Source organism: Ranitomeya variabilis, chromosome 1 (assembly GCF_051348905.1).
Source record: "Ranitomeya variabilis isolate aRanVar5 chromosome 1, aRanVar5.hap1, whole genome shotgun sequence".
Classification (NCBI taxonomy): Eukaryota; Metazoa; Chordata; class Amphibia; order Anura; family Dendrobatidae; genus Ranitomeya; species Ranitomeya variabilis.
In genome coordinates, this window is record NC_135232.1 from 1119238160 (window position 1) to 1119250349 (window position 12190).

Below are 12190 nucleotides of genomic sequence, written 5' to 3' on the forward strand. Positions count from 1 at the left end.
AGGGTTAATTGCAAGTGGCATTGCTACATCAATGAAACGGAGAGGAGCTACTATTACAAAATAACATTCTTTTGGCAGCTGTTTATGTAGACCCAATGCATCTTATTCTTCTAGATGATCAACAGCTAACTAAAGGAAAAGAAGCTCTGTTTGAAATAGCAGTAAGGATGAAAAGGTTGCAGAACAGTCAGGAGGAACAAGAAGAATTTGGTCGTCCTGCCACATCTTCACCCTCATCAACTGATGAAGAATTTAATTTTGAAAAATATTTGGATCACAAGGACCGTGCAAAGCGTTCCCGCATAGAAGAAGCGTCATCCCCATCAAAGAACACAGCCAGTACATTTCAGCAGAATTTTTCATGTGCACTAAAAGAAATTGAGAAATTTGACTGTTCATCAAAAATAACAGTGCAACAAGCGATTCCTCTGTATCCTGACATTGTCAGAGATGTTGCCCAAGTGGTTACTGCTTTGCCACCAACCCAAGTTAGTGTAGAAAGGTTGTTCTCTAATCTCAAAATAATTAGATTTGAGGGCATCCATGAAGGAGGATCTGACAGAGGCAATACTTTTTCTGAGGACAAATTTATAGATTTCTTATTAACTGAATAACAGTGTTTATTGCATATTTACTTACAAGAGTTTATAAAAGTTATTTGCTATATTCTAATTGTATTCTAATAAATATAGTTTTTGCTCCAAGTGGTCTGATTACTTATATGATGGTGAGAAATTGAATAAGCACGATGTTAATATTTTACAACAGTAAATTTATTGTTACAAATTGGCCATTTATGAAGGAGTCGGAGCCGGAACCTGATAAAATCCAGGAGTCGGAGTCGCAACTGTGGCTTACTGACTCCACAGCCCTGCGGCATGGTGCAGAAGAGAGTTCATCACAGGGAAATTCTCCCAGTGAACTCACCTCTGCACTGTGCGACTTTCTCACGGTGCTGGTAGGGATCTCACCGAGGTCACCGCAGTTCATCCTGGCTGGGAACAGAGCCTCAGTGACGTCAGCTCACAGCATCTCATTCACCAGTGTTTTTCAGCCGGACGGTCGCATCTTGGCACCGTCCAGGTTGAAAACTATTTCTCACTCAGACATGGATTACGGTGTGGGACAGAAAGACGTAGAGGTGAGGGATATTCTTTTTTTATTTTTGGTTTATTACAGGAGAACAAGGGCTTCGGTGGAATTAGGCGAGGTTGTAAGTATGGTTAGTCTGGGTCACTTTTTCAATTAAAGGACTTTTTACTGGGTCTCTGTGTTTTATTACAATGTGACTATGGGATTAGTAATGGGGAAGTCTTATTGATGCCTCTCCATTACTAACCTCGGGGCTTGATGTCACCTGACAAAACAAAGGTGACATCAACCTCCCCAACTATCACCCCACTTGCCACCGCGACAGGGCAAGTGCCAGAATTGGCGAATCTTAGAGATGCGCCTTTTCTGGGGCGGCTGAGAGCCGATGTTTTTAGCCTGGGGGGCAGTATCCATGGCCCCTTCCAAGGCTATTAATATCAGCACACAGCTGTCTGCTTAGTCTTTGCTGGTTATTAATTACAGGGACCTACATCATTTTTTTAGGGTCCCCCATTTTAATAGCCAGTAAAGGCTAATTATACAGCTGTAAGCTGATATTAATAGCCTGTGAAGCTCCATGGGTATAACTCCCTTCCCAGGCTATAAACATCAGCTCCCAGCTGTAGGCTTTCCCTCTGCTGGTTACGAAAACTGTGCAGGAGCCCAGGCCATTTTTTTTTCCTAAAAATAATCTTTTATTAATTAAATACGTGTACAGTAATTTGCACACACACGGTACTAATTGTATTTGTCACAGACATCTGTACATCTACCTATTCTATTTGCATTTACTGTATGTAATCCATCTCTTCTATCCTGTCGGCTTCTGCAGTGATTTTACACTACACGGCAGATGAATTGTCAGCTTTTCGTCTATGTAAAATATATACATATATATGTGTGCGTCACTGACATCTATTCTTTGTGTATATATCTATTCTAACTTGTCACTGTGATTATACTGTACGCGGCACATGAATTGCTGGCTTTTCTTCTATGTAATATACAGTATATATACATATGTGTGTCACTGACATCTATATAGCTATCTATTCTATGTGTATATATCTATTCTAACCTGTCAGTGTGATTTTACTGTAGCGGCACGTGAATTACTGGCTCTTCAAAGGATCTAGAGGTATGGTTCTACCGGAAGTAGTTTTTTTTTCCTTTAGGGGCACTCAACTTTATTAGCATGCACAAAGAGACACAAGTTAGCCCCCAAAACGCATGAAAAAAAAGCACCAAAACACGCCTTTTTGCCGCAGCTTCTTTCCTGCCAAGAAATCGGGTTTTGCTGCAAAAAAAATAACCCAGTGTGAACATACACTACTAGGGCAAGGTGTATTGAGCTGATCTCAAACTAGTGCATATTTGCTGGAGTAAGGGTTATTAGGGAACTCTTGCGAGGCGGTGTGCAAGCAATGTGCTGGCACAAGGAATGGGGCACTGCACAAGTAGGTATTCTCTGGTTAGGTACTGTCCATGGGAACCATCTTTTGCAGGAGTTCTCCACTAGATATTGAGGACCTATGCTTAGGATAGGTCATCAATATCCGCTCAGTATACATCGTACACATAAAGCAGCCAATCAGTGGTGTGTGCGGGGTTATACAGAGCTCAGCATTCAAGCTCTGCTAGATCTGCAGCAGAGAAAAATGATTCTATCACAGCTGCTGCACTCAGTAAACTAAAGTGACACATCGCTGGAATCAGAATCTGTGCCCCTACAATATGCTGCTGTCAGATTACATAGCAAAAATCTGCTGACATACTCCCTTTAAAGGGGTTATCTGGTGCTGTGAGCGGTGCCTATGATGACGTTATGATGCTGTTCATCCATTTTCAGTCCTGAAACAGGACGTGTCAGGCTATGTGCACAAGCAATCTTCTGGCAGAGTTTTCAGAAACTCCAAGTTTTTCAAGATTTGGAGAAATTCCGCTCAGTTTCTCCTCCAAAAACCTCCCATAAAACTCTGTGTGCACATACCATCACATGGAAGGCAAAACTAAAATCCTGGCCTACTGATGTGATTCCGAGCTTTGTTCAGTGACCAAGAATGCCCTTGAGGGAGAACATCACATATGCTCAAGATATTTGTTTTTGGTGGGGATAACGTGGACTTTTTTTCTGGGGTGGGGGGGGATTCCACATCCCATATGATGTGATACGTAGACCCCCAACACTTATGCTTCCAACAGGTCTTGTTACACAACATGACTGGCTCATGAGTCTTGGATCACAAAAGAAAAGATAAAAGGCAAAAATATCAAGATATCTAAACAAAAACACCAAATCTCTATCTTTTTATTAGAAGTCTGGCAAAGACCACTTCCAGTTGGAGTTAATGTGTCTTCTGTGGGGTACAGGGTTATATGTAACACGTCCTATGATTGACATCAACGGAAAGAAAGCACCACAAACAGCAGAAAATAAAACGATGTCATAGCCCACTAAGTGGAGGGATGGTTTTATTACACCATATATAGATGTGACGGAGGGGGCTCCCCAGACCCAAATTACACAAAACCACTAAAAATTAGATCCGAAGGGCTCCCAAATCACATCATATATGAAAAGAGTAAGCCTATACCATCATTTAACATTAACGGACTTTGAGGTTGGAGAAAACGTGGGCTGAAGACTCTCCAAGGTCAATGGACGAGATCTCCAAGGCTCCGGGTGTTTAGGCTGGAGCTAGATGAACACTTTTTGATGTCACGTACCAAAGGCCATTCCCATGACTTCAACTTGGACAGAATGTTACGTCTGGCACAACTTGACTCTACAAGTGACCCAAAATGCCAGGACAAGTCTCTGACTCCAGCCATAAAAACCCAGTACTGACCTCTGATCTCATTTTGGGTACGTGGTGCGGTGAGGGCATCTCCCACCATCTTATAAACAGCTTTACCTTTAGACAATGGAGATTAGGAAACATCTCGTTTACTTCTATGTCCAGTGATGGCATCTCTATATTATAAACCTACTTACGTGTAGTAGATCTCCCAGAGGAATACTGCACACCAGAGGGGTTTGGAACGGGTAGTGTACAGACACGAGGACCTGGAGGACATTCTACATCCATTGTGTACCTGCCTGATAAATCACCCACCTAGAACATTTATTAATCGGTATATGGGAATTCCCATGATGTTGCTGAACGTGAACGTAGATGAGGAGACCCAGCCCTGATACAACCTACATTACTAGGGAACCCTCGCACTTTCACTCCTACTTTGGCACAGTCGACCATTTTGGTTCTAATCTCCTATGATTCCAAGGTCTAGGATTTCACGTCTCCACTTCGGACCAGCAAGACACGTCATGGGAGAAGATCGCTGAAGTTGTTCTCCCCGGTCGTATCCTGGTGAATCGACACTGATAATAGGGAATTGCTAATTGCCTTGGCTAATGGGCCAACAGGGAAGCCAAAGGAGACCTGAAATCTCAGTGGTTGCCCTTATCGGAAATTCATAGGGGTTTACACGCGCGGTTATCCATTGCTCATTTGTCTACATTAGATGTATATTAGAAGAACCAGAACGTGGTGACTGACTCTCTGCTGTCAAATATTGGGGAAAAAAAGGATCAGGCAGCTAGATTTTCAAAACTTGTCACTGGATTTTTTTTTTTTTTTAAACTTAACAGCTCAGCTCCTCTAATTGTCGCTGCTCCGCTGATTTTGGAACAGTTTTTTACTGTTCTTCTATGCCCTAATCCAATTTAGTGCTCCCCGATTTAAAGATACAAATGCTCCCTTTAACCAACTGGGCGTATACCCCAGAACATCTCTGTAGGGGAGTTCGTGTTTTCATTGACCAGCATCAGGGCTTGATCAGAGTGCAATCTGACAAAACATCGGATCACAGCAGGACCAACATTATTCAATGGGGCCGTGCACATGTCCAATTCTTTTCTTGGACTGTCTCGGTCCGAGGGAAAAAATTGTAGAATGCCCGAGTTTGATCAGATATTCGGATCCCACTCAGCCATGAGTCCATGGAAACCATCGGACTTCACTTGGATGACATCTGAGTGTGGTCCGGTTTTCATGGACTGTCAGAATGAAGACATTGCTTTTCCATATCCTCATCCAAAACACTCGTGACCACACTCGGGACCGAGATCAAATACTTGTATTTTCCCCAAGTCTCAGGGGAATAAAAGCAAAAGCCTGTGATATACACCCAGACAGTTATATGGAAAATGTGCACCTTTATTACCAGAGACATACCGTAACTTTGGACCTGAGGAGCAAAGAAAAAAATGAAAATCTGTTCCAGAATCATTGGCATCAATTGAAGATGCTCAGCTTAAATTAAAAAAAAAAATCCAGTGAAAGGTCCACTTTAGTCCCCTATTGTTTTGGAGGAAATAAGCCACCAGCAAGTCTGGTAGTGGCTGACTCTCCTCGGCCCACTGAGTGCTTGGAGTTCATGTAGAGGATTTTGGCCGATATCCATCTAATGTGCGTAGCCAGCCTTAGGGCTCATTCACACATCCATTTTTCACAAATGAGCAGCAAGTTTTTAAATACTCAGAATTTTTTTTTCTAATTTGCCTGCGGAATTAACTGTGGATTCTTCTCCCTTTTCGCTACTACAATATAGTTGTAATGCCTTTTTTTATTTTTTAAGGGAATCCATCAGCAGGATTTTACACCTCAAACTCTTTAAATGTACACATAGCTCTTTCACCGACGAGTCCAGCAACACCTTTAGGCTACGTTCACATTTGCGCTGTTGGGGCGGCGGCGACACTACCAACAACGCATGTACACAATGCAGCGTTTTGCGACGCATGCGTTGTCATAAGATAGTAAGGATCAGAACTTTCGGTGCAGGAAAAACGCTACAAGTAGCGTCCTCTGTGCCCTGTATTGTGCGTCAATATGACGTAAAACGACGCAAATGTGAACGTTATCTTACATGGTCAGCCCGTTCCTCCGTTACTGAGAAATCAGCATTAGAATTTAAATGAGGCTAAAGAACTATGGTAGATCTGAAGCCTGTCACTCCAGCTCTATTCCCTGACCAGAGATGCCTCCTCCTGCTTGAAGACACACAGCATAGAGGCTATCAGTCCAGCAGGAGGAGGTGGAACAGAGCTGGAGTGACAGAGGCTTCGGATCTACCATAGTTCTTCAGCCTCATTTGCATATTACTTTAAACGCTGATTTCTCAGTAATGGAGGAACGGACTGGCCATGTAAAGATATCGCTGGACTTGTCTTTGAAAAAGCCACATGCGCATATAGTTTGGTGGGTGAAATCCTGCCGACAGATTCCCTTTAATCCCTGTGATAGCTGACAGCCATGTTGGCTCCTACAGAGGATGTCACCCATCTATCCAGATACGTTAATAATTTGCACAGCTCTTTATCGCTATGTCCGAAAATAAGTGACGACCTCTAGTAGCTGAAATTGCCAGTTGTCAAATATGAAATTTAAAAAAAAAAAAAAAAAAAAACTGTAGCAGAATAAGAAACAACTAAATAGAAATTGTGAAAATCTTTGGTAAGTGAACAAGTCAAGGGTTAATACTTCCTGGTGAAGAAATAGACCGAAATGCGCTTAATTGGTGCGCTTAAAGGGGCATCTAATTTTGGCTTCTCAGGAGGAAATTGCTCCCCAGCTACCTGGGTAGTGGCAGTTCGCTCCTGAAGATTTCCAGTACAAACCAACAGCATAGAAAAGCGGATGACACTAGCTGCATCCAGAGATCAGATCAGCACTTGCAAGTTAATGCTCCTGGAATAGGAAACTGGCCATTCCGATAGGTGGTGGGTAACCTAGGCAATCAGCAGTAAACACAAATTAGAAATCCCTCCGTTTTTGAGAACAGAAAGGATTTTTAGTGAGTGACTGTGGATTTTCCATAGATCTCCCAGATATAAATAACCTTTTACATTACAGAGGTTGTCCACTACTTTACCACTGATAGCCAATCCTTAGGAAAGGTCATCAATGTCTGATCAGTCGGGGTCTGACACCCCCCGCCAATCAGCTGTACTTTGTGTCAACAGCTGGAGATGCTCAACTGAGGCGCTGCTCCGTCTTCTGATAGTGGCTGTGACCGAGTTGAGTTTTCTAGTTTCGGACAACCCCTGTCCCAATCCCCCAAAAAACAGACTGGAAAACCAGCTTTAAAAGGAACTCCAGTCAGCCCAGAATGAAGGTTCAATCTAAGTCCAGGGCCTCGGTGCTCCTTCCCATTTGCTTGTTTTACCTTTTATCACTATCCTCTACTTTGATTGACAGCTCTGGCTTCATAGAGGCAGAGATAGAAAATAAGCAGGTGGGAATTGTGGCTATAGGATTGGCCACGTAATGATGCCACGAGCACCTGCATTAATCAGTCTTCTATGCTGACAGAGGCCCTTTAAATGCTACGTTCCCACAATGAGTTTTTGAAGCTGTGTATTGTCAAAGAAAAAAAATGCAAGTAACCTATTTTTCTTAATGGGGACAGAAAATCTGCATCATCAAACGCTCATCGTGAGAACGGAGCCTAACAAAGCCTGAGCGCATCCCACGCACGTAAACGGGTTTCTGCAAAGCTGCAGCCTCAGATTTCCGTCAGATCGGATATTAACCTCTACGGGGAACCTGCAGTATTGGGTGCAGATTTGGGCCGAGATCTGGGGCAGAAATATCCTGCCATCTACATTTTCATGGGTTATGCTAAAGACTTAGGAGAGGGATTCAAAGTCACCCCAGAAGTTGAGCACAGCAAAAACATAAAGAGGTTATCCAGGACCAAGGCTTTTTTTTTTAATGGGTTATTCCCAAAAATAAAAAGATATCCCCTATTCAGAGGATAAAAGACACCTTGCTGATCACTGGCGGTCTGAATGCAGAGACCCTCAATAATGCGGTAGTCAGCGCTCTACAGCCTGTGGGACATAGAGGTGCACATGCTCAGCCCCCACTCCGCACATTGTCTATGGTACTGTGCTTGACCATTTCTGGCAAGGGAGGTTGTGAATAAGTAGAGCCCTGACCTCGTGATCGCCGAGGGTCCCAGCTGTCATAGGGGAGAACTTGTTAACCCTTCCTAACATTATGATTAGCCACATTTAATCCAAAAAAACACAAAACAAAAATCATGAATCTTTCCTTTCCCTTTCGCCTGCAAAAGTGAAACATGCCTGTCCATCAAGTGATTTAATATATAAGCCAGCAAATAAAATAAATAAAAACCGCCTGATGGAAAAATGGGACGGGCGGCCGGTAACATGTACTGTGTATGGGAGGGGGCAGAACGACGATGATGTACCTAGTCCATCATTACTGGCCCAAAACCGTCCAGTGTAAATGGGCCATTACACGTCGCTCCACCTCCTCTACTGCCGACATGTCTGATCATGTGGCATACATAACGTAGGATTCCCTCTGTACCCCAATACCTGGCACAAGAACCCTGGCGAAAAGTTAGGTCTAAGGCTATATGCCCACGTTGCGGATCAGCCTCAGGAGTTGTTTGTGCGGATTCTGCATCTCTAGGCAGAAAACACAGGTGCGGAGTTGTGTCGTTTTTTGTGCGGATTTTGTGCTGATTTGCTGTGGATTTCTATAATGAAATGGGTACAAAAACGCTGCAGATAAGCAAAAAAGAAGCAACATGCTCCTTTTAATCCGCAGCGTTTCTGCACGGAATTTTCCACACCATCAGCACAGCGGGTTTTTTTTCTTCTCATTGATTTACATTGTACTGTAAATCACTTGCGAATCTGCAGTGTTTCTGCACGGTAAAAACGCTGCGGATCCGCAGGAAATCTGCAACGTGTGCACATAGCCTTAAAGTGACCAAAAAAAAAATTAAAATTAAATCCTGGTCCCAGACAGCCCATGTAGAGGAGCGCTCCGACAGCCACATTGCCTCCGTTTTTGGCCATAAATTACCGTAAGGCTGCTTTTACACTTGCCGTGTTTTTGTGGCCCCAATAGATTTCAATGGGGCCGCAAAAACGGGCCGCCAAAAATCGTAGGAGCGCGGTACACCGTATTTACGGCCGTGAAAAAATATCAAGCTTGCTCAATGTACTTCACGGCTTACGGACACGGCCCCCATTGTAAATCAATGGAGCCGCAAAAACAATGGAAGGTTGTTTTTGCGGTGCACCTTGACTTCCGATTTTGCGGACCACTGTTTTTTTTTTCCAATACTTTTGCTATAGTATTGGGAACCTGAAAAATGGCGACTCAAGTTTTTTTTGGAGGTCCGATATTGCAGCAGACCTTGAAAATTGTGGCAATACGGCCTGCAAAAAGTGTAAAACAAGCCTAATAGTAATAATCAGAGGCATACTCGCTTCCCGGCGCCCCTATAAGTGGCGCCTGCCCCTTCATAAGTCCGAGCACCGCTGCTGCCTGTAATCGTCTGCAGCGGTCAGGTGACTATTAAGAGCGTTTCGCTACTGACGGATCCCGGTGCTGGATCCGTGGGGGCTCCGGAAGGCGAGAACGCCCTTCTAACGTCATAAACACTACTGTACTGTCGGCCCGCCCCTTTAAGGCCCAGGTGACCCACAGCCAGGACCCGCCTGGGCGTATCACCCGCTAGAGCCGCCATAGTAACGTCACGTGACCGCGGAGCATATAAGGATATTACGGTTACCGGTGACCTGACCTCCTTACACACAGGCCTGACTTGGCGTGTTCTTTGGCTTCCTGGTGACATTCCCTTTAATCAGCTCCTGGCCCCCAGCAGAGGTGAGCACTACAGGTCCCAGGATGCCTCAGCCCTGCCTGGCACCGAGGAGCCGCAGTCAGGGCAGAGGCCTGTGTGTCCCCACCACCCTCCTCCTCCGTGGTGTCCGGGGCCTGTCCCTGCCGGGGTCACTCACACTCACCTGTGTGGCAGGGGATGGTGGTGTGGGCACTACTACTAATGTCCCCCCCCGCCATGGGCTCGCTACAGGGGCTGCTGCTGCTCTGTGTTATACTCTCCACTAGCTGCGGGATGCTCGCACCCTCCGTCGCCATGTTACAGGCACTCTGAGCTCTGCCACTTCCCCCACCCGCCTCCTCGGGACTGACCGCACCGGGGTGTGGACACCTACGTCACCCGTGACGCACACGGACGCTCTCACAGGCGTATATCTGGGGACTTCCCAGCAACCCTTGCGTTTAGCGCTGTGACCGGAAGTGAGTGCACCACGTGACGCAACGTCACTTGATGTCGGCGGCCATATTGCTTACTGGCAAAGTACAGTCTAAATAATTCACATTTCACCTCAAAATCCCCCGCATTGTCCTGTCAGGAACGTTTTTTCCTGTAGGGTCGATTTTTTTCCCCGTATTTTTTCAACATTTTGTGAACTTTTCTATCTCTATTGTTGCATGATAGTTTTTTGTTGTTGTAGTTTTGAATGTCACCGTATAACTAGAAAAATACTAAATAAAACCCCCACAATTCCGGTGTTGTAATTTTGTGTTCGCTTTTACACCTCTTTTTGTGACCCAGAAGCCAGATTCTCCAGATTGGGGCGAGTACGACAATACCGGACGTGTGTATATATATATATATATATATATATATATATATATATATATATATATATATATATTAAATATTTTAGTTAAAAAAAAGAAAGTCTTTTGTCCCTATTGTCCCATGACCTTTTTTTTTACACATGGATCTGTTCTTACTGATCGTTATCTGAGGAACAAACGTCATTCTGATCTTCTTATTGCACATTTTGGGAGGAGGCGCGCAGACTGGAGAATGGCGATTCCGGCTCTGACTTTTAGCTTCTTTTTTTGCATTTACTGCATAAATATTCCTATCTTTTATTAGTTTGGGCAATTTATATGTATTTTTATACTTTGCTGTTTACGTTTTGAGTTTGATTTAAACTTTTACATTTTTGACATTTTTTGTGTTTTTTTACACTTTTAGTACATTTTTATTACCTGCCCTTTGGGGACTAGAAGCTGCAGTGGCTTGCTTGCATGTACCAGAACTGTGTAAATTTACAATCTGGCCCTTTGTCTGTCTCTCGCCTCCCCGCGCACAGGGACAACCTAATGCTGAAGCCTTGCAGGGCGCACTGTGCTACTGAGCCATGTAGTCACGTAGAGACAGCACTGGACATGGCCGCATGCCTGGCTCCAGCTGCTCCTTTCTCCGCCAGTCTGCCAGTGTCTCATCAATATGTGCATCTGATAGCTGCTCCATGTTGGGTCCCCCGAGCAGTGCACAGGAGACTACATGCCGGCGCTGCCTAGTCCCTGCAACCTGTGAATAAAGCCCAGTCCTTGGTAAACAACCATGTGAACATGTCAATTCCTCATTGAATGGCCCAAATATCTTCTCAAAGTGTGCTTTGTTCTGTCCAAGAAATGTACTTTGGACAGGTGAAAACACATTTGGGACTTATGTAAAGATGGTGGACTGTGCTCCAGTGTTCCTTCCCCTGCAGGTACCAATGTGTGTTGTAGTGTGAAGGTCTTGCATCTTTTGCATATATTGTGTAATGTGATACGGTTATGTATAGTGTAAAGCATAGTGTTATAGGACAGGTCGTATAGGGATCTAGATACTTGACTGTACCTTAGGCAGTGACGATAGGGTAAGTTAGAATGGAGTTAATGTTTGGGACTAACCCACAAGGGTGGGACTAGTGTTAGGGCATGTGACTGCTTCCTGTGAGTTATACAGTTCAAATTAGGAGTGTAAAGTAAATAGTGCTGCCTAAAGGGTGATCCCTATTGAGAGGAGACTAAGGCGACGGATAGTGTGATCTTGAAGAAAAGCAGCTGATGAGACAGAGTGGACTTCAGGAGAAGGGTCCTTAGATTGAGCGCCGAATCAGGAACCCCAGAGCTTGTAGTAACGCAAAAGGTGACGGACCTTTGCAGGACTGAGTACGACAGATTAGTGGGGGTCCCGAGTGCGAAGCTTCCAGGGCAGCAGTAGTGGAAGAAATAGGACCCAGAAGCGAAGAGCAAGTAAGGAGACTTGCTGATCAACACTGTAGCGTTAAAGCTGGGTTGTGTTGGAGTAGAGAGAAATAGCGTGCCTCACCGGCCCTGGAGTAAACTACGGAGGAAGGATACTGAACATGGAACATGCTTTATTCTGTAAATGA

At 44.4% G+C, this 12190-nt stretch overlaps 1 protein-coding gene across 5 annotated transcripts in view; it reads right to left on the minus strand.

The window, feature by feature from the left end:
- The window catches only part of KRCC1 (lysine rich coiled-coil 1), a 31484-nt gene extending 21256 nt beyond the window's left edge, over window positions 1-10228 (minus strand). The window contains exon 1 of one of the 5 annotated variants that reach the window (XM_077280247.1): window positions 9950-10173. In XM_077280247.1, coding sequence (XP_077136362.1) covers window positions 9950-10082 — 133 coding nt within the window. In that variant the 5' untranslated portion in view covers window positions 10083-10173. Of the gene's footprint in view, window positions 1-9726; window positions 9746-9949 lie in introns of those variants that run through there. The other 4 variants (XM_077280250.1, XM_077280248.1, XM_077280249.1 and 1 more) reach the window with 4 other exon arrangements.
- Between the last annotated feature and the right edge of the window lie 1962 nt (window positions 10229-12190).